Genomic DNA, 20,376 nt, shown 5'->3' with positions numbered 1-20,376 from the left:
AACCACCCACTTATCCACAAACTTAGGACTTGTCTCTGCACAAGCCCCAATTCTCAATCCCCTCTCCTAATTACTCCCTGAGTCAAAATGTACACGCCCCGAAGCTTCTTGTACGGCAGCAAGTCTACAGATGGGTTAATCTACCAGAGCTCAAACTTGTGATAATGGAGACCCTCTATTAGGAGGGGTGGTCGGTGGGGGGAGGAAAGCCGGCCCCCTGCACCATCCATCTAACAGAAGCGGTGGGGCTGATCCGGGGACGGACACCATTCTGACCCCACAGTGACGGACTCCTGGACAGAACAGCCAGCTGCCCATATTCCTCTTTGGTGGGGAACAAGTAACTTGCCTTCCGTGGCCCCGGCCTCAGTTGTTTGGGTCTGACTGGCATGTACAATTGACCCTCAAACACCACGGGTTCACACTGAGCAGAACTATCCACTTACGTGAAAAGTGTTTTGATGAATACATTAGGGTACCATGAATGTATTCTCTCTTCCTTACGATTTTCTTAATGACATTTTCTTTCCTCTGGCTGACTTTTTGGAAGAATGCAATATGTTACACTCACACACACCCTACAAACCATCCTAATCCGTTGCTGATATGTTATTGCTAAGGCTTCCAGTCAACAGGACAGTGACTGCAGTTACGTTTTGGGAGAGTCGGAAGTTATAAGGGAATTTTCATCTGCGCAGGGGGAGTCAGTGCCCCCAGACCCCACGTTGCTCAAGAGTGCACTTAAGAAGACCTCTGGCATTTTCCCTTCCAACAGCGATTTAAGTTGGATCCACAGACGGAGGCACATCTTCAAACTTCAAGCCATCGTCATTGCCACCGGTCATCCCTGCTGGGAGAGGCAGAAATCCATCCACCTTTGCAAAAGATCAAGAGTGGTCAGCCTGCAGATAACCTTGTTGTACGAAGTGAAATAAGCCAGCCACGAAAAGACAGTCCAGCACATGAGGTCCCTTGAGTGTCAGAGAGACAGGGAGAAGGACACTGGCTGGGGGAGGGCACAGGGATGGGAAGTCTGGGCTTCATGGGGACAGAGCTTCAGTCCTGCAGGAGCAAGAGTCCTGACGACAGATGGCGGGGATAGTTGCACAACGGTGTGAATGGGGTCATTCCCCACCAACTGCACACTTCATGATGATTAAAATGGCAAATTTGATGCGCATTTTACCACAATTTGAAAAAGTGCACAGTAACACATTTTTTGGAGTGGTGTGTCACTGGAGTGGGGGAAATGGACCTTTAGCCCCGTTTCGCAAGCCAGACGCAGCCCAACGGAGCAAAGCAGTCTTGTTCAGACTAACTATTTCATCAGCGCCAAACTGTGTCCTGGATGGGACTGTCCTCCCACAGCAGGTCAGAGGTCCAGACTCCTCACCCTGGAGCCGTCCTCCCAGGAGGGAACAAAACACCCCGAGACCTGAGGATCTCAAAAGTCGCCCGGTGGCCTCTGCCCTCCATCGCATTTGGACGCCTATCCAAATCCCAAACTACCCACAGTGAAATGTGACCAGCAAGCAGGCCACCCGGAGGAGAAGTCCTCGCCCACCCACCGGCCGGGGCAGGACGGCTGCTGGGGCCCGTGCCAGGGGCCGCCGCCCGCCACTCCTAACTCTGCAGCTGCCTGACGTTCTGCACTTGCCTACTTGGCACCCATTCATCATAGAGCCAACCGTGCTAACTAGATCTGCTTATTTGTTGCTTTCTCAAAGCTCTGGCAACTAGGACCTCAACCTCACAGATGGGGAGAGGCAGCCCCGCCCTGGGCCACCCAATTCTTCCAGGTGGCAAAGGGCTCCCGGGCAGGCCTTTCTTGTGCAAACCAATCAGTGCAGCACCCACACCCCCAAGTGCTCCGGGCCCAGGAACCTGACAAGGGAGAGCCCCCAGGGCCCAGAACTCACCAGATTCCAGCTGGCAGAGCCTAAGCTGCTTACTCGGCCTGGCCTCACTTTTCCTGCAAAAGCCCAAGGAAGGCTCTGGCCTCACTGCCCCCCACTCCCACTTCTGCTCCCGATGGACCCGATGCCTCCCTCTGGGGCCCTGCATGGCCTGCGTGTCCCTCTGCCTTGGGACGTGGAACAGAACCTTCCTTCAGTGGAAGCTCCCGTGGGGACAGTCTGTGGTGCACCTACAGACCACCGCAGTGTGGGGACAGAAGAAAGGAAGGTGACCTGCACTCCAAGGTCAGTGGCCCTGCTGACTCTGGGGTGGGCGAGTGGGACTCAGAGAGCTGGGTCCGCAGCCCCCACCAGCGCAGATGCATGGCTCTGGGCAGGTCATATCCCTCCCTGCTGCAGCTTCCTCAACCATAACGGGGGTAATAATAATGCCTCCTCTCATGGGCAGATCCAAAGATTTGGGACAATCTGTCCGAAGAGCACAGGCCAATCCCAACCCGAAGTTGCTGCTGAGGGACGACTGTGGTGCCCAGAGGCCTGTCCATATTGTGCGCACCACACAGTGGCTGGCTGTCTTGGCCAGCCGGGGGCTGGGTCCCCAGGACGGACTGGGTGCCGCCGGCGCTTGTGGTCCTCATCACTCTCCAGTAAATACTGACACATCCCCAGATGCCAACAGTCCTATCCACTTTGTCATAGCATTTTTAAACGTTAGATCATTAAATTTTTTTTAAAGATTGTATTTATTTATTCATGAGAGACACAGAGAGAGAGGCAGAGACACAGGCAGAGGGAGAAGCAGGCTCCCTGTGGGGAGCCCAATGTGGGACTCGATCCCAGGACCCCGGGATCATGCCCTGAGCTGAAGGCAGATGCTCAACAGCTGAGCCACCCGGGCATCCCAATCAAGGTTTCTTCTTAACCTGCTCTCGAATCACAGAAGATACAGAAACTGAGATTACAGACCACCCTGGAAACAACAGTAATAAAAACATTGCACGATATGTGACACAATCTAAAAGGTAAAGCTGAAGCCGCACTCAGGAAAACAGACCCTTAAGAACTTGCTTTACTGAAGAATAAAACTGCTCCAAGATTCATTCAGAAAGCTAAGTGGGACTAGCTAAAAAAAACTCTGGGGAGCGGGGTGGGGGTAAGAGAACGGATTACTGCAGCCGAATGTTAAAACATATAAAGCTGTGGTATCTGAAAGTGGGACAGCCAGTGAACAACCTAAAAATAACGCCAAGCTAACAAGGAATTTTTAATACCCAGAAAAGGCTGCTGTTCCCATCACGGAAAGGAATGCATGATTCAATAAAGGATCTCCAAGCAATTTGTCTCAGGAGAGTAAAGGTGGATCCGAATTCCATGTCAATGAAAGATTCAACCCTAAGAGATGAATCATAAGAACCCCTCCAAAAAGGATAATATTAAAAATAACATTACTGTGGCAAAATTCAAAGTATAGAAAAGCCAGTTTCATTTGGCTTTCTGCATAGAACTTAAAACTTTCTGCATAGAAACAAATACCATCAAGCAAAGACCAAGGACAATCTTGATCACGGGAAAGAAAAAATACTTTCCCATGATCAACAGTTAAATGTGATCAGGAATAGAGCTAAAGGATGTCTGGGTGGCTCAGTGGTTGAGAATCTGCCTTTGTCTCAGGTCGTGATCCCAGGGTCCCGGGATTGAGTCCCACATCGGGCTCCCTGCGAGAAGCCTGCTTCTCTGTCTGCCTGTCTTTGCCACTCTGTGTCTCTCATGAATAAATAAAAATCTTAAAAAAAAAAAGAGCAGTTAGGGAAATAACAGAGAACAACTAACAGAAAATTAGTAGAAAAAGTAAACAGTTATTTCCCTGAAAAAAGGAAGACACGGGGACTTAGGAGACACTTGGCCTCACGGTAAAATGTCAATACACAGATTAACATACCATTTCCACTTTTCAGGCTTAACAAGATGAAAATGCCTGACAATGCCCAGAGTTGGACAGGGCTTGGCTCACACCCCGGGACTGGGAGGATAAAGTGCTGCCTTCTGGAAGAGCAATCCTGTAGAATCTATGAAAGATTTAAACATAAACATGCCAGATTTAAAAAAAAAAAAATTTCACTTCTGGGAACTGACTCTCCAGATACACAAGTGCAAACAAAACAAAACAAAATGTGCATCCAGATGTTCCTGCAGCACTGAAGTGTATGCATCAGCTCCAACTTCGGATTAGAAGGATCCACCGGTGGGAGGCCAGTGAAATGTGGGCATCCTTGGGCCTCCACCGGCAGATATTAGCAAAGGCCGAGGGGTGGAAATGGTGCCTGGCATGCGCTAATAGGGAAAGATTTCTAAGAGCCAGTGTTGTTCAAAACAGCAGCGCAGTCTGTGTGGTATAATCTCACTGAATATAAAAACAGATCAGGGATGCCACAGCACGGGCTTGGAAACACTTTGCCCAGTGAGGGAAGCCAGATACAAAGGCCACACAGTGTAGGATTCTATTTATGTAAAATTTCCAGAAAAGGCAAATCCAGAGAGACAGAGTCCGTGAGTGTGGCGATGGGAATGTTCTGGAACCAGATGGAGTTGGGAGGGGAGCACAACACTGTCAGTAGACTAAACTCCCCTGGGTTGTGCACTTTAAAATGGTTAATTCTGGGCAGCCCCGGTGGCTCAGCGGTTGAGCGTGTGCCTTTGGCTCAGGGCATGATCCTGGAGTCCCAGGATTGAGTCCTGCATCAGGCTACCTGCAGGGAGCCTGCTTCTCCCTCTGCCTGTGTCTCTGCCTCTCTGTATGTGTCTCTCATGAATGAATGAATGAATGAATAAATAAATAAATAAATAAATAAATAAATAAATAAATGTTAATTCTGGTGCGCCTGGGTGGCTCAGTCTGCTCAGGTCATGATCCCGGGCATCCTGGGATGCACAGCAGGGAGTCTGCTTCTCCCTCTGCCCCTCCTGCTCATTCTCTCTCTCCCTCTCTCTCCCTCTCTGTCTCTCTCTGAAATAAATAAAATCTTTAAATAAATAAATATAATGGTTAATTTTATGTTAGGCAAATTTTGCCACAATTTAAATAAAAACAAAGGAGATGCACAGGCAAGCACATGTGCCTAGAAAGCATCTGGAATGAAGCACAGAGACTGCCAATATGGACGGGCCACCATCTATCTGGGGATCTCGGGATTGTGGAGGGGAGCATGAGAAGGAGGTGGAGGAGGGGGAGCTTCTCAGTTTACACCCTTCACGGGGCTCTTCTCAAACCATCAGCATGTGTTACTGGGCTTTTCGTGTATGATTGGTGTTTCCTGACTCATACCTCGTCCTGTAATAAATACGTGAGTTACCCTGATGTAAGACTTAAACATTCCAGAGAGAGCTAAATGAAGCCCCAAAGCCAAGAGGGAGGCCCCTTGGAAGAATCTGTCTATTTTCTGTAAAAAAACAGAAAACAGCATAGAATTGTTTTGTGGGGGTTGTCACATAATGATTCTTTAAATACCTGCAACGGTAGATTGATAATTGGGCCCAACAGTAGATTGATAATTGGGCCCAAGCCAAAGCTCCCTCAACATTGTAAAAACCCCCAACCCCACGCCCCACACACCCAGAATACAGGGCAGGCCCCATTCTATAGCCAGGAGGAACAAAACATTGTAAAGAGCATTTTAAAGACCTTAATCCTGGGCAGCCCCGGTGGCTCAGCAGTTTAGTGATTCTGGAGACCCGGGGTCGAGTCCCACGTCAGCATCCTGCATGGAGCCTGCTTCTCCCTCTGCCTGTGTCCCTGCCTCTCTGTGTGTCTCTCATGAATAAATAAATAAAATATTCTTAAAAATTAATTAATTAATTAATTAATTAAAAACCTTAAAACTGAGCAAATCGGCTTATACCCACACTTGGCTTTCATTCTTTCTCTTTTGTTTTGCTCTGTTCTGTTTTGTTTTGAATCAGCTTGGCTTTTAGAGTCCATGATCTAAAGTGACTTAGTCAAGTAGGAGAAACTGGACTATCTTGGGTTTGGGGGATGTTTTTTTTTTTAATTATTATTCAAAAAGAAAAGAAATGGGCTCCAAGTTTAGAGTAGCAGAAGAAAACAACAATCAAAGTTAAGTGAATTTTAGTTGAACTCTGGAAACCCTCCACTAATTAGAAGTCATTGTGCCTGAGCACTGCCTTGAGAAACAACGGGCTGGTTTTCCTTCTCCCAAAATGAAATGACGAAGACATACTGAATTTTGCAAACCATGAAAGAAAACTCATAGAGGTCAAAACAGCCATCTGAATCTTCGCAATGAAATAATCAGGCACTGGACCATTCCTGATGCAACCAGGCCGTGTCTGGGTGACACCTAGCACGTGGCCTCGGCCCCTGCCAACGCCTCCTTGCAATCTGCTGGGGTGCGAGCCGACACCCCTGCCTAGAACTCTCCGCCCTGTGCGGGCCCCTGCGATGCCCACTGTCCAGCACCCAAAGGAGCTGACATCGTGTACCACCCTGCTGGTCGCGTGCCCCTGCAGCCTGCCCGGGAGGTTCCCACAAAAGGTCTCTTTCTGCTTGCTAGCAATTCTCCACTGCCCCCAGAGCCACCCCTGAGCCTTGGAAGAGGACAAAAGGGAAGAAAGGAGAAACCCTCCCCATACCAGGAGCCGGGGACCCCACGAGCCAGCCGGGGCCCCTTGCCCCTTCCTCTCCATTTGGCGCTTCCATGGCTTCCCCGCGGGGCCAGACTTCAAGGAGTCCAATCGCCTCCCGCTTCAAAGGCTTCCAGGCCCCGATAAATCACCCACGCTGACAAGCAGCGCAATCCTAGCGCCCAGGATGTTTGCTCTCAGCGGGTTTTGTTTTTGCTGTTACCGTGGTTCCCCCGAGAGTCACAAAGGGATGGGCGCCTGGCACCTCGAGGAGGCCTCACCCCGGAGGGGAGCGTGTGCAGGCACCTCACCTGGCTCTGACCTCTGGGGGCTGCCCCCTCCCACTCTGCCCGCCCCCATCAAAGCCTCAGGGCCCCCGTCAAAGCCTCAGGTCCCCCATCGAGAGTCAGGCAAGAGGCTGGAGGAACGTGGGGGGACAGGAGGGCGGCTGCCCCACGGCCCCCTGAGGGCAGCCTGGCGGCTGGCAGCAGCACACAGGGCTGGCCACAGCGCTGTCGAGAGAGCAGCACGGGACAGCGAGCTCTCCAGGGGGACAGCCCTGCCCTCCGTGCCAAGTGGCTCATCCCCATCGGGTGGCGCTGGCCCTGCTGTGTCTGGGACCCAGCTCCAAACCCTAACACTGACCAGTCCCGGGGCTCCCGGGCTCATCAACAGAAGGGGTGTCTGGCAGCAGCGTATCGGTCAGCACAGGCCATGGTAACAAACAGCACCAGAACAACAGGCATTCATCATCCCACTGACCTAGAGGCTGAACCGCGAGATCGCAAGATGTGGGCCTGGCTGACTTTGGCATCTTTTCTCCCTGTGTCTTCTCGTCACCTTTGTCACCTTCCCTCCACCGCAAGGCTGTTTCTGGGCCCTGGTTTCTCCTTTTTTGTAGGGACACCAGTCAGACTGCCTTAGGACCCACCGTCATGACTTCATTTTAACTTGATCACATCTGTAAAAATCCTCTCTCCAGCCAACATCATATTCTGAAGTCCTGGGAGTTAGGGCTCCAGCATCCCTTTCTGTGGGGGTCACGTCATCCACATGTGGTGTTGTCTTTACGGAAAGTCATCCAGTGAGAGCAATGGCCCTCCGGCCTCACAACCGGAGAAACACAAAGCTGTTAGTTTTGAAAGACAGCTCCCACTATAGTTCCATCTTAACATTCTTTCAGATTTCCCCGTTTTTTGCTTCGGTTTCAAAATATGCAGAAGACTCTGGTTCTTGCGGCTATTTACATAAGGTCCAAATACCTCAGTGGCTCTGGGGACCGTGGCAGTAAAGGCGGGGGCGCTGGCTGCCCCCTGTTGCCCTGCAACAAGCTGCCCAGCTGGTGCAATTCCACGTGGAGGGTTTGGGGACAGCTTCAAAAAGGATCAATATGTGAAGAACGGGATGGGGATGTGACACTTGGAGGTGGAGAGTCTGCAGAACTGGGGAACTGGCTGGCCTAGGGTTCCCACATCCCAGCCTCCCATGTCCTTACCTGTCTGTGAACACCCTAAAAATCAAAACGCTCCCCAACAGGCTTAGGAACTCCCACGGTCTCCTCGACAGACAGCCTTCCCACGGTTCTCCTTCACCTCCTGCTCTGGCCAGCAAAGGACAAAGCAAGGAGGGAGGTGATGGGAGGCAACAGCGTCTGTGACAACAGCCTCGACTCCTTTATTCAAATGCCAGACACAGTGTCTTCCCTGGCAGCTTAAAGAAAGGACCCAACGAGGTGTCACCGGTGCGGGAGGCACAACGGCACAAAAGATCCTGAGACCCCTCTGCCCTCCTCTCCCCTCCCCCTGGGGAACCGCTGGTGTCATTCTGTGTTTGTAGACTAGACGCCTGATTCTGGAGGCCAGCATCTACACACACACACACACACACACACACACACACACACGGGAGGCCGGATGGTGGGGGGATTTTTTTACACCAGTCACATGCAACATGCATCCCTCTGTGGCCTGACTTTTGTCCCACCCAGCATCCCGCGCTGAATCACTGCTCTGTTGGTACCCAGGGGTTCCCATTTCCATGTCAGCACCCAAGGAGACACAGTGCCGGCTATCTGGCTCCCATTGCAAGACACGTCGCTGTTTCCAATTCCTCTCCATTCGAACTGGGGCGGCAGTGAGCAGCGTGCCGCCCGGGCACACGTGTCTCTTTCTAGAGCAAGACCAGGACGTGCACCCTTGTGACGGTCAGAGCCAGTGCCGACCGCCCTCCAAGTGGCAGCGTGCACCACCCTCCCCCAGCACCACACCACCCACATCACCGCTGGCACGGCTCTCGTTACCCACTGGTGACTCCAGCCAAAGTTCAGGGGGAACGCCACTGGCGGGGGGGTGACTGTCTTGTAACCTGCATCATGTTCGAGCCTAACAAGGCCCGACGCCTTCCTAGGGGTTCTGGCCCTTTGCATCTGCTGCTCCGTGAACTGCTTGCTGTGTTCTGTGTCTCTGCTGCAAGTGGGACATTGACCTTCTCATCTACCTCGGGGGTCAGGTGCTCTGGATACAAACACCCTCACCTGCCGTACGGACTGTAAACGGATCCCCCCAACCCTGGGGGGCTGGACATCACACCCTCTGCACTGAGACACACAAAACAGACCCTTCTGATATGCTGACGCTGAGAAATGCAGGAAGGGGTCGGAGGGACCCAAGAGGTCCCATATCTCCTCCGCCTTGTCTTCCTTCACCTGGATAACCTCTGTGTGATGACACCGGGCCCCGAGAGTGGCGAGGAAGCACCTGCTCCAGGCAGCGCACCGCAGCGCCTTTCTCCTAGAGCACCCCACCCAGAGGGCCCGGGGTAGAAGGGCCAGACCAGCTCGTCAGGGCCCGCCCAGCGCCCCCACACACCTCTGCACCAGGACCCAGCGGGGTCCTTCCCCCCCAGAGCACCCACAGGCCCTGCACCGCGCGAACACCTCTGCACCTGCCGCCACGCAGCGGCGTAGACCCACTGCAAACCCCAGGTCTGGCTGAGGGCCGCTCAGATGGCGAACACCGGGGCTCGGGGGCACCCCTCGCCTGCACCCCCGCTGCGATCGAGGCAAATGTCAAAGGCCGTTTTCTAGTCGGCTGGGGAAAACAGGGCAGGGCTTGGGTCTCAGATAACGCCTGTCTGTGATAACAGTATTGAGATTATGTGGAGAACAGTCCTTACCATTCATGCTGAAGTATTTACAGGTTAAAAAAAAAAATTAAGGCTGTCTGGGACCCATTAAGAGGGCCGGGGGAAATGAAACGAAATTAACAGGACGTGTAACTGTGGAGGCTGCAGGAAAAATATAGAGGGGTTCACTGTACTTAGTCTCATTGTGCGTCTGCCTGACGTTTTCTATAATGAAAAAGCGAAGGGGAAATGTGTTAGAGGTCCTGGCAATCTAGAGACGAGACTCAGACTTGGCAATTTTCAGCCTCGTTGAAGAAACTGGTGTCGAAAACACGAGCGTCTTCCACCCCCCCGCCAGCCTCCCCAGCCCTGTGTGAGGTCTGACACCATTTCCAATAAAACACAACTGTTTGTGTCTTTCTTCTTAGAGACACTGGCTATGGTCACACGTGTGTAATGACTTGTTCAATCCTCTACTTGTAAATCATTTCCTTTTTTTTTAAGATTTTATTTATTCATTCATTAAAGACACGGAGAGAGAGGCAGAGGGAGAAGCAGGCTCCCTACAGGGAGCCCCGATGTGGGACTCGATCCCGGCACCCCGGGGATCACATCCGGAGGCGAAGGCAGATGCTCCACTACTGAGCCACCCAGGAGTCCCTGTAAATCAATTCCAACTTACAAAAAAGTTGCAAGATTCATGCAGGAAACTCCCCCCTACACACACACACACACCCATCCTCTTGATCAGACCCACAAATTTTTCACATTTCCCCCATGTGTCCACCATACTGTCTCCGCACACGCCGTGCTCTCCCTTCCGAAGACTCCAAAGAGATTGCAGACATTACGTTATCCATTAATGCACAGTATATACATCCCAAACGTCAGGACATTCTCTTCAACGACCTCCCTATGATTCACAAACTCAGGGAAGTTAACTTGGACAACATTTTTGAGTAATTTACGCCCACATTTCAATTTCATCAAACGTTCCACCAATACCCACATCACGTGTTTTTGCCATAGCACCGACCCATCTGGAATCACACAGTGCATGTGGTCACCCCGTCCCATAGGCCCGTTCCTTGGCCATCTTCGTCCTTCACGACCTTGAGGTTTGCTGCTAAAAGCCAACTGTTTCAGTAAGATGCTTTTCCAGTTGGGCTTGCTAGTGTGCGTCACCGTCAGAGTCAGGTGTCATATCTCCAGCTGGAAAGCAACCCAAGTGACACCCTTCTCAGAAGAACGTGTCCATCGGCCCGCCCAGGTGGCATGAGCCTTGATCACCAAGTTAGGGCGACGTCCTATGCCTCTCCAGTCTTGTTGCTAACTGTCCCCTTGCAAATGAGGGCTGGGGTGGGGGGCGGTGGGAAACACTGTGGGCCAGAAACATTTCCTGCTCCCCACCATGTTGGCCTCTTCTAATTAGATTCAGCATTCATGGAGGACTCTTGCCCAAATCAATCTCTACAATTACTATTGCTAAATGGGATTTTTCCTGCTCACTGCACATTTATTAATTGACATTTTAAAAATGTATTTACCTATTTATTCATGAGAGACACAGAGAGAGGCAGAGACATAGAGGGAAAAGCAGACTCCCTGCAGGGAGCCCGATGTGGGACTCGATTCTGGGACCCCAGGATCACGCCCTGAGCTGAAGGCAGACGCTTAACAGAAGGCAGACGCTCAACCGCTGAGCCACCCAGAGTCCCCTAATTGGCAGTTTGCTATAGGGAAGTGCCCTCTCTTCCCCATCCCTTCTATTTATTTGTGGAACATAGTGGGTTAAATAGTGTCTCTCAAAATTCATATTCACCCAGAACTTCACATGTGACCTTATCTAGAAATAGTCTTTGCAGCAGTAACAAGTGAAGGGACCCTGAGACGAAACTGTCCTGGATTTAAAGGGAGCCTAAACACAATGATAGGTGTCCTTACAAGAAGAGGAAGGGACCCACACAGACACCGAGGAAGGGCAGCTCTGAGAAGGTGAGGGAGAAAGCAAGCTGATGCCGCCACGATACAAGGGACACCACAAGGGACAGTCACCAGGAGCTGAAAGAGGCAAAAAAAAAAAAAAAAAAAAAGATTCCCTGGAGACTCCCAAGAGTGTGGACTGCTGACACGGGGATTTTCTGCGGACATCCTCTATTTCCTATGTTTGAAGTCACCTTGTTTGTGCTGCTCCATCAGGTGGCCCCGGGAAACACACACATGTATGCGGTTACTCACTGACTCATCAGCGTTGAACCATTTTGTTCCATGTCGAACCCTCGCTCACCTTTGTTCGACACTTAGCACGTCCCAGATGTGACCTCCAGAGCTCCTGCAATGGGCACCTGCACATTTGAGACATTCCCATTATCTCTGATCACTTACTTTCTGGCCCAAGAACATGCTCCGGGCTCACCCTGCATCTCTCCCCATGCTGGCCCCACAAGCGGTCTTGCCTCCCCAGGACTCCCAGCTCCTTGACTGGGGAACTCTATCTACCCACCCAGATGCGGGCAGCGGGAGTGCTCGTTGCTAGTGAGGTGCCGGAACATGACTACATCAGAGATCATTGACAGTTTACAAGTTATGACTTCCTAACGTGAACATTCACGTGTGTGTGTTGTTGTGTCAGCAAATAGATGAAATCGTGACTTACGCCACTGTCTCCAATTCCAATCCAGCCCCCTGTGGGTTCTTGCTTTCCTGTATCCCAGATTAGCATCTCCTTCTTTCCACAGTAGGAACTCTGCCTACAACACAATCAACACACTTGGTCCTTGCCCAACCCTACACGCACCTCACACAAAGCAGAATGGAAAGGTGGCCCACGGAATGGGAGTAAATACGTACAATTACACTTATACCTGATAAGGAGTTAATATCCAGGATATGTAGAACTCCTACAATGCAAACAAAAAAAAAAAAAAAAAAACACCCAAACAATCTGATTTTTAAAATGAGCAAAGTATTGGAATAAACATTCCTCCAAAGAAGATATACAGGCGGCCATGAAATACACACAGATGACAGGAAAAAGATGCTCAATGTCACTAGTCGTTGGAGACACGCAAATCCAAACTGCAGTGAAATCCCACCTCATATCCACTGTGACCGCAACTATCAGCAACACAGAGAGCAGCAAGTGGCTACGGCAGGGGCAGGATGACGGTTCCTGGGCAGTAAAACGAGAACCACCACGCCGTCCAGCAATTCCACTTGCGAGCATACACCCAAAGACCCGGAGACACCCCCCACGTACACCCGTGTGCAGGACAGCGTGACTGACCAGCCGCAAAGGGGAAACAACCCGAATGTCCACCAACAGATGGCAAAGCAGAATGCAGGAGACGTGGGGTGTGTGTGGGGGGTGAACGTAACAGAATATTCTTCAGCCTCAGGAAGGAAGTACTGACATATCCTACAACGTGGATGAACTTTGAAAACACTGGGCGAAGTGAAAGAAGCCAGTTACCAAAGGATGAATGCCGAATAAGCCCATCTATTCAAGGTACCCTTGGCGGCCGGCCCAGTCATAGAGACAGACAGCAGAACAGTGGGTGCTGGGGGCTGGGGGAGAGGGAACGGGGAGCCAGGGATTAATGGGGACAGAATTTCAGTTTGGGGGATGAAGAGTTCTGGAGATGCACGGGGGTCACAGGACAGTGTGAACATGCTTCCTGCCACTGAACTGAAGTGTATCACTAAAAATGTTTTCAGGGGCCGCTGGGTGGCTCAGTCGGTGAAGCACCTGCCTTCAGCTCAGGTCATGATCTCAGGGTCCTGGGATGGAGTCCTGCATCGGGCTCCCTGATCAGCAGGGAGTCTGCTTCTCCCTCCCCTTCTGTACTCCCCACCCCTCCCCCATGCTCGCTCTCTCTCACTCTCTCAAATAAATAAATCTTAAAAAAAAAAAAAAACTGCAGATGCACAACCAGCCAGGCTCTCTGCTTCTGCACAGCACCCACCTCTCACGTTCATTAGAGGGGGCACCCCCTTGTCCCATCATCTCCTGCAGACGTAGCATGTCACTCAATGTTTCCCTATCTCAAGTTGCTTTGGAAACGATAGCCGATGTTATATGGAGTCTACTATGTGAAGACTATGATTACGATGCGGTGACCTGGGGGTTATTTCAACTGTTGGGAAGAAAACTCTCAGTTTCCAGATGTTATTTCCAAATGTTCTCGAGGGGGGTGTTCTATAAGAAAAACACAAAATAACAACACATTGTAGGGCTATAAGGTAGACCCTGCACCTAGGGGGACCCAGAGGCTGTGCCTGAAAGCTTTTTTGAGCCTGCAGCCCCTCCCCTGTTTCCACGTCTGTCCTGCCACCCATTGGTGTGCCACTCACTTTCCAGGTGGGGCTCCCATGTCCATACCAAGTTCCTCACCGTGCCCCAAAGCCCACTCATTCTCTAGTCCAATGCCCACCGCCTGCCAGGAGCCAAAATACTGAGTGTGACCGTCCTCCAGACCCCTAAGCGAGACATGGACATGTCCCCTGTCGGTTTCCCCCCAGGAAGCTCCTTATCCAGCACCTTTCCTGGAAACTCCCCAGTGAGTCCGACACCAAGCCCCTTGATATTTCATGCACCTCTTTTCTTGGGTACAAACACGATCCTCTCATCCCAACCACTGCTGCCAAGTTATCTAGAACATGACTGCAGGCCAGTCCCTTGGACCACTCACCCCCTCCCAACCTGAACACACCTGTGACCTGACTCCCGAGATCTCCCCTACCCCATGGACTGCACCCGGGCCGCTTCTACTTCCTACTGCTCCCGCTGCTGCGGGCACCTGGCCAGCCCCCCAGGGCAGCTGCTGGCGTCTGGGCTAAGGGAGACCTCCGCGTCCGGGTGCACACATCTTCTGCTCTCTTTAGGAGGGCTGACAAATACTGATGCTGCCAGACTTGACTCTGAATTTGTCCGTGAGTGTGTCCTCACACGTCACATCCTTTCTCCCTGGCCCGGACCACTACGAGTGGGTCTCCCTGTGGGACCCTGCTTTCTGCACCCCCAGGGTGCCTTGTGGGGGGTGGCTCACAGGTACGGGGGGCAAGGAGTCCTTGGCCCTTCCCCTGTGCATGTGCTTTGAATCTGCACGGTGCACATTCCTCCAGGACACCATGTTCCTTTCACTTCTTCAAGGTGTCCTGCTGCAAGATCTCAGACTCGGCCTAATTCAAGTCAACAGTCGTCACTAAGATGATTTATTTCTTTTACAGAGAGAGAGAGAGCACAAGGGGGGGGCAGAGGGAGAAGCAGATTCCCCTGCTGATCAGGGAGCCGGACATGAAGTTCGATCCCAGGACTCCGATATCATGATCTGGGCCAAAAGGAAGACACCCAGGCACCCCTAAGACCATTTTATACGCTCTTGGGGCAGCCCGGGTGGCTCAGTGGTTTAGCGCCGCCTTCAGCCCAAGGTGTGATCCTGGAGACCTGGGATGAGTCCTGCCTCGGGCTCCCTGCAGGCAGGGACTGCTTCTCCCTCTGCCTGTGTGTGTCTCTGCCTCTCTCTCTCTCTGTGTCTCTCATGAATAAATAAATAAAATCTTAAAAAAAAAAAAAAAAAGACCGTTTGACATGCTCTTAATGGAGCTACAGGGTTGCCCCTCCCAAGCACACGCAGGCACACATGCATGGTGCACACACCTGTCCACGACATCCCGCCCAGTGCCACGGACTGCACGAGAGGCTCAGGGCCGGGTCCCACACGTTAGGGTCAATCCAGTTGGATCCAGTTCTGCCTTCCCATCTCCCACCAGCAACAATCCAAACTCTAGGCAAACCAGATGGAGCCCCTCCTTGCTCTGAACTCTCCAACGTGCTCCTGAAGCTAAGGACAAACACTGAGCCCCAGGACAGAGGGGAGGAACAGCCCCGGGGGGTGGCAACAGAGCTCCCCGCGGTGCCAGGAATGTCCTCTGTGTGCGTGGGCCTGTGAAATGCAGCCAGGGCAGTGAAGGAAGTCAAGCCTTCATTTCAGTTTAATGAATTTTAACCCGAATAGCAAAGTGTGCCCGGCAGCAACTGTCCTCTGCTGCTCCAATCTGCAAAGGGGATTTCTGTAATTTAAGTGCACAGTGGGTTACCGACCCCACCCCCACAGCAGGGCACCGGGCTGTGGAAATCACTGGGCTGGGGACTAGGGGGATTTGGGGCAAACCCTCCCCCACCCATGGAGGACTCAAAGAAGCGACCACATTCTCCCCAGATAACATCTCACAAGTGACAGGGTGCCTACTGGAGCTCATTCCAACGACAATTAAAGACACACACTCCACTTCCCACTGAAACGTGAGACTTTCTAGAGGACAAGCCACTTAGTCTAATGAGGCTAAATTTTTCTGTAATTACTTCCTTCCCTTTGGTTTTTGATTTTTTTTTTTTTTGGTTCTCTCCAAGATAGAATTAAAAAAAAATCAAATCAAAACAAAAAACCCGAAATCCCAAAAATGGTGCAAACCACCACACCAACACAATTCCTTATTTTTGAAAAGCTTTCAGCAAATTCCCAGCATTGTTCAACAATTCCTTGGCCACTCTGTCACCATGATTTTAAATAGATCACACCCCAGGTAGGTTTCATGACCATTTGTCCATGCAAGCAGAGCTGTCCTGCCCTTTTATTTCCAACGTGGCAAGCTCCTGAACAAAACCAAATACCTACTAGAAAGAGAGAGGCTGGTACCAGCCACCCCCCACCCTCCCCCAGTTGCATCCATACTTAATGGGCCAGAGCTCCTCCTCTGGTTGCTCCATTTTTTTTTTTTATTTCAAAACTCAGGAAGTCCTCACTACTCATCAAACTCCTAACATTTCTGATACCGTGCTGCAGTGAACACCACAAAACCAAAGGACCCAAAGGGTCACCACGAAGCAATGTTTCCAACATCAGTGCTTTTAACCCCAATTGTCCTTTCATGAAATTGCTATTGGCCATGCAAGATCCAGACTTCCCCAGCAATGCTTCCTCTCTCTGCAAAGCAAAGCCCCCTTTGCTTTGAAAGCTTTCATGCATGGTATTCATGGAGTTTGCCTGGCAGTCACCTCAGGGTCCCCAAAGAAGGAAGTATCTTAAGGACAACCTTATCCATCAGGATGGGGTCAGAGCCTTTAAGGAACCCCCCACCATGGGGCACAGCAGGGCAAACCCAAAGCTCTGCTACCCCGTCCTTCTCCACTCGGTGACCGCAGGACGCTCCTGTGGGGGAGGACTTTGGGTCCACTCTCAGGTTCCCAGGGAATGGACCAAATAAACACCAAAAGGCCTCTGACATGGACGGAACAGTTTCCGAAGATGGTCATAAACCCGGGGTGGGGATAACACTTAGCAGCCCACTGTCTTTTCCTTGACGACGACCTGGAATTATATCATTGAGCTCTCCCAGGGAAAAGAGCTACAGAGTACACAAATTTCCTGTGCTTAATCAGACTGGCCAGGGTTCTGCAGATTAGGGAGGGCCAGCCCTTCACACCCGGGTCCCATTTCAATGATAATAACTTTCCACATCCTGGCCTCCCGTGGAATGCATTTTAAAGGAACGCCACTTCTGCGGCGGAAACCCGCTTCAGAATCCCCCTCTTAGAGGATGCACCCTCCCTACCTGTCAGACAAGCTGCAGCCCCACATTTCTATCCCACTGATCTGGCCTGGGGGTCGGGGTGGGGGGGGTGGAGGGGGTAGACTGCAAAGGAAAGATCTGGCTCTGGCAGGCTCTGGTGTCTCAGAGGTTAAACCAAGGCTAACCGTTCACCGGTAACAAGTACTTTACTGCAGAGTGACACACAAACGCCTAACAAGGCTGTGCTTTGACCCAACAAGAGGAGAAAGGCTTAACAATAAAAACAGAAATGCGGTTCCCATTTTGCCTCGTCAATCTGCAGATCATGGTCCCCAGGAAGCACATTCTCAAACTCATGTTGCACACAAAACATTAAGCAAAATTCTGGTCATTTTCTTCCAAACTGGGACTTGCTTTACTAATTGAGAGTTAGGCACCCGTGGGCACCCAAGGGTGTTTCTGTGAATCCTTCATACAGCAGCTTGCTACGTGGATGGTGACCGGCAGGGCCAGTGTGTCCAGGTCTCAGGATGGCATTCAGCACTGAGTGGACACCAGGGTTAAGCCTGCCCCCGCTGTTAAATGCCGAAACGTTTCAAAAGTGTGCTTCTTTGCTGCATACACAGCCATAATGAGAAAAACATGTTGCCTTACAACATACATGAAAACTTTTCTTTTTCCAAAGTCTTATTCAAGATGTTGTCCTGTGCTGGCTTCCAAATGGATCGATAGCATTATTTATTATGACCATGACTCCAAGAATCTGGGCCAGAAATCGACACTCCTGTGCTCTAAAAATGGGAAAAGGGCGAACCCCCAAACCACCACTCCCAGCCTTTCCTACCTGGGCGGGGCACACAGTCCCATTAGGTATTTGTCTCCTCAGGGAACAGAGCTCTCCATAAAAACGCAGAATAAGAATCTACGAATCCTTCTGCAATAACCTTTCCATGTTTTTATCTAGTCACATCGTTTGTGTATAAAATACACTCAGATTGCAGGGATTCCTCTTCACAGCAGAAAAGATGCCCAAAGTACCCAAATCTCCTGTAAGCATACAACTGAATTCATATTTTGAATATGAACAAGTTTGAACGTTCAGCTAACGGGAGCATTCCAGAAGGAAGAGGATGATGATGAACACCTTTCCTCCTCCCTCCCTTATGGAGCTGATTATTTTACTGGAAAAAAAAAAGCAAGTGACCTCCGCTCGGGGTTCCAGAGTTAAGGAGAATGACCCAGGATCGCTTTGTTCCTCATGAGATTCCTGAAATACGACCGAAAGGGACGGGCAACGTTTCAACTACTCGGTGCGAAACGCGAGCAACTTCTCCCCGGGCTTGTTCCGATGTCGGTCTGAGCAACAGAGGAGTCGCCTTTCTCGCAGCGCCCCGCTGACAGCCCTCCGCACCCCACGGCACCCCACGGCACCCCACGGCACCCCACCCCCGTGCAACGCTCGTGCAACGCAAGCCGCCGCAGCGCGTGCGCCCAGGCAGCCGTGCAGGGCCACCGAGCCCCGCGCGCACCGCCAGCGCTGCGCCACCGCGCGTCCGGGCCGGGACTGAGGCCCCGTGCGCCCCCCTCTCCCCGCGCAGCAGCAGATTCCCCCGCCCACTCTAAAGGGGGGAGGGATCCGTGCGGGGAGGAGGGGTGCAGGGATGTCGTGAGGATCCCCCGGCCCGACTCGGAAGAGGCCAGGTTTGCTCACCATGGCGCAGGGCACCCTGCGCGCTTTTCTACGCTCTTAAGGGACAGCGACAGAAACGCAAGCCCCCTTCCCAAATCGAGTCATCAGCAATGTCTGAAGTAATCAGCATCTGCTTAAACCCGGACGGCTCCCCCCAAAAGGCGGCTGGCCGGCACCCCTGATGCTGTACACCGGTCCCGGAGCGCGCGGCTGGCAGCAAAACGCGGCAGGCGCGAGCCCCCCGGGGCGCCGGCCCCCCACTCTCACCTGCCTGCAGGAATACATGGAGGGGTGGGGGGTGCACGGTGCAAGAGGGGCGACGCCGAATCCGTCTCAAGTGTAAAGCGGCGGGGGCGACCCTCCTCGGCCTCCCAACGTCCCGGCCCGGGGCAGCGCCGCCCTCCCCCACCCGGCGGGGTGCCCGGAATGCGGCGGGCGCGCGGGCCGGAGGTGCCCAGGGGTCCGGACGGCGTGGGCGGCGCCGCCTCCTCGGGCGGTTCCTGCGTGTCCGGGGCGCACGCACACAGCCCGCGCCGGCCCGCCCCGCGCCCCGGGCGGGGACAACGTCTGCCCCTCCAGGCAGGGCCCCCGGGAGCCCCGGGCCGACCCCCGGCCGCGTGTCCCGGCCCGGCCCGGGTCTCGGGGAGCCGCCCAGCAGCCCAAAGGCCGCCCGCGACGCCCCGACCCCAGGCAGGAAACGCCGCTCGGCTACCTCCCCGGGGAGGAGGAGGGGGTGGCGGGGCCAACAAAAGGGAAGGGAAGGCAACGTCTCCTCGGATCTAGCGGCGGGGGCGGGGGCGGGGGCGCGGGGACCCCGAGGCTCCGGCGCACAGGGGGGCGCGGGGGCCGTGAGCCCCGCGGGAGTAGCCCGGGCGGCAGGGGCCGAGCCAGGGTCCCGAGAGCTGAGGACGCCGCGGCAGGACCGGGCGGCAGGCACACTCGCGGCCCCGCACACCCCCGCACCCCCGCACGCCCCGGCGCCCGCCCGCCCGCGCCCTGCAAGCCCGGGGCCGCCCCCAGAGCGCGCCCCCCGGGAAGCGGCCCGGGCCCCCGCGGCGGCGGCGGCGCAGACCCAGGGCGCGGCGCCCGCCTGGGCACCGAGGGGCGGCGGGTCCTACCTGAGGTCCGGGGCGCGCAGAGCAGGAGCGCGGCGGCCACGCAGACGGCCGGGGCGCACAGCAGCGGCGGCGCCGAGCCCCGGGCCATGCCGCGGGCCGTGGGGGCCGCGGGGGCCGCGGGGGCCGGCGGGGCGCGCGGGGGCCGGCGGGGCGCGCGGGGCCGGGCGCCACCACCCCTGTGGGCCGCGCGGCCGCTGCCCTTGCTCCCCGGCGCCGCGCGAGTGGGTCCCCGCCGCGGAGCTCCTAGTGTTCCTCCCGGCCCGGCCCGGCCCGGACGGCCGCTGGGCTGGGGCGCGGCGCGGGCTGGCTGCGAGGCTCC

At 53.5% G+C, this 20,376-nt stretch overlaps 1 protein-coding gene across 2 annotated transcripts in view; it reads right to left on the bottom strand.

The window, feature by feature from the left end:
- Positions 1–20,172, bottom strand: part of ROR2 (receptor tyrosine kinase like orphan receptor 2) — a 186,667-nt gene extending 166,495 nt beyond the window's left edge. For both annotated transcript variants that reach the window (XR_008662499.1, XM_055309999.1), the window contains exon 1: positions 20,058–20,172. Coding sequence is in view for 1 of the 2 variants with exons in the window: in XM_055309999.1 (XP_055165974.1) it covers positions 20,058–20,145 (88 nt within the window). In the remaining variant the exon portion in view is untranslated. The remainder of the gene's footprint in view (positions 1–20,057) is intronic.
- Positions 20,173–20,376: the final 204 nt, after the last annotated feature.

The sequence above is a fragment of the Nyctereutes procyonoides genome, unplaced genomic scaffold, assembly GCF_905146905.1.
Source record: "Nyctereutes procyonoides isolate TBG_1078 unplaced genomic scaffold, NYPRO_anot_genome, whole genome shotgun sequence".
Classification (NCBI taxonomy): domain Eukaryota; kingdom Metazoa; phylum Chordata; class Mammalia; order Carnivora; family Canidae; genus Nyctereutes; species Nyctereutes procyonoides.
This window is presented reverse-complemented; position numbering and strand designations above follow the sequence as displayed.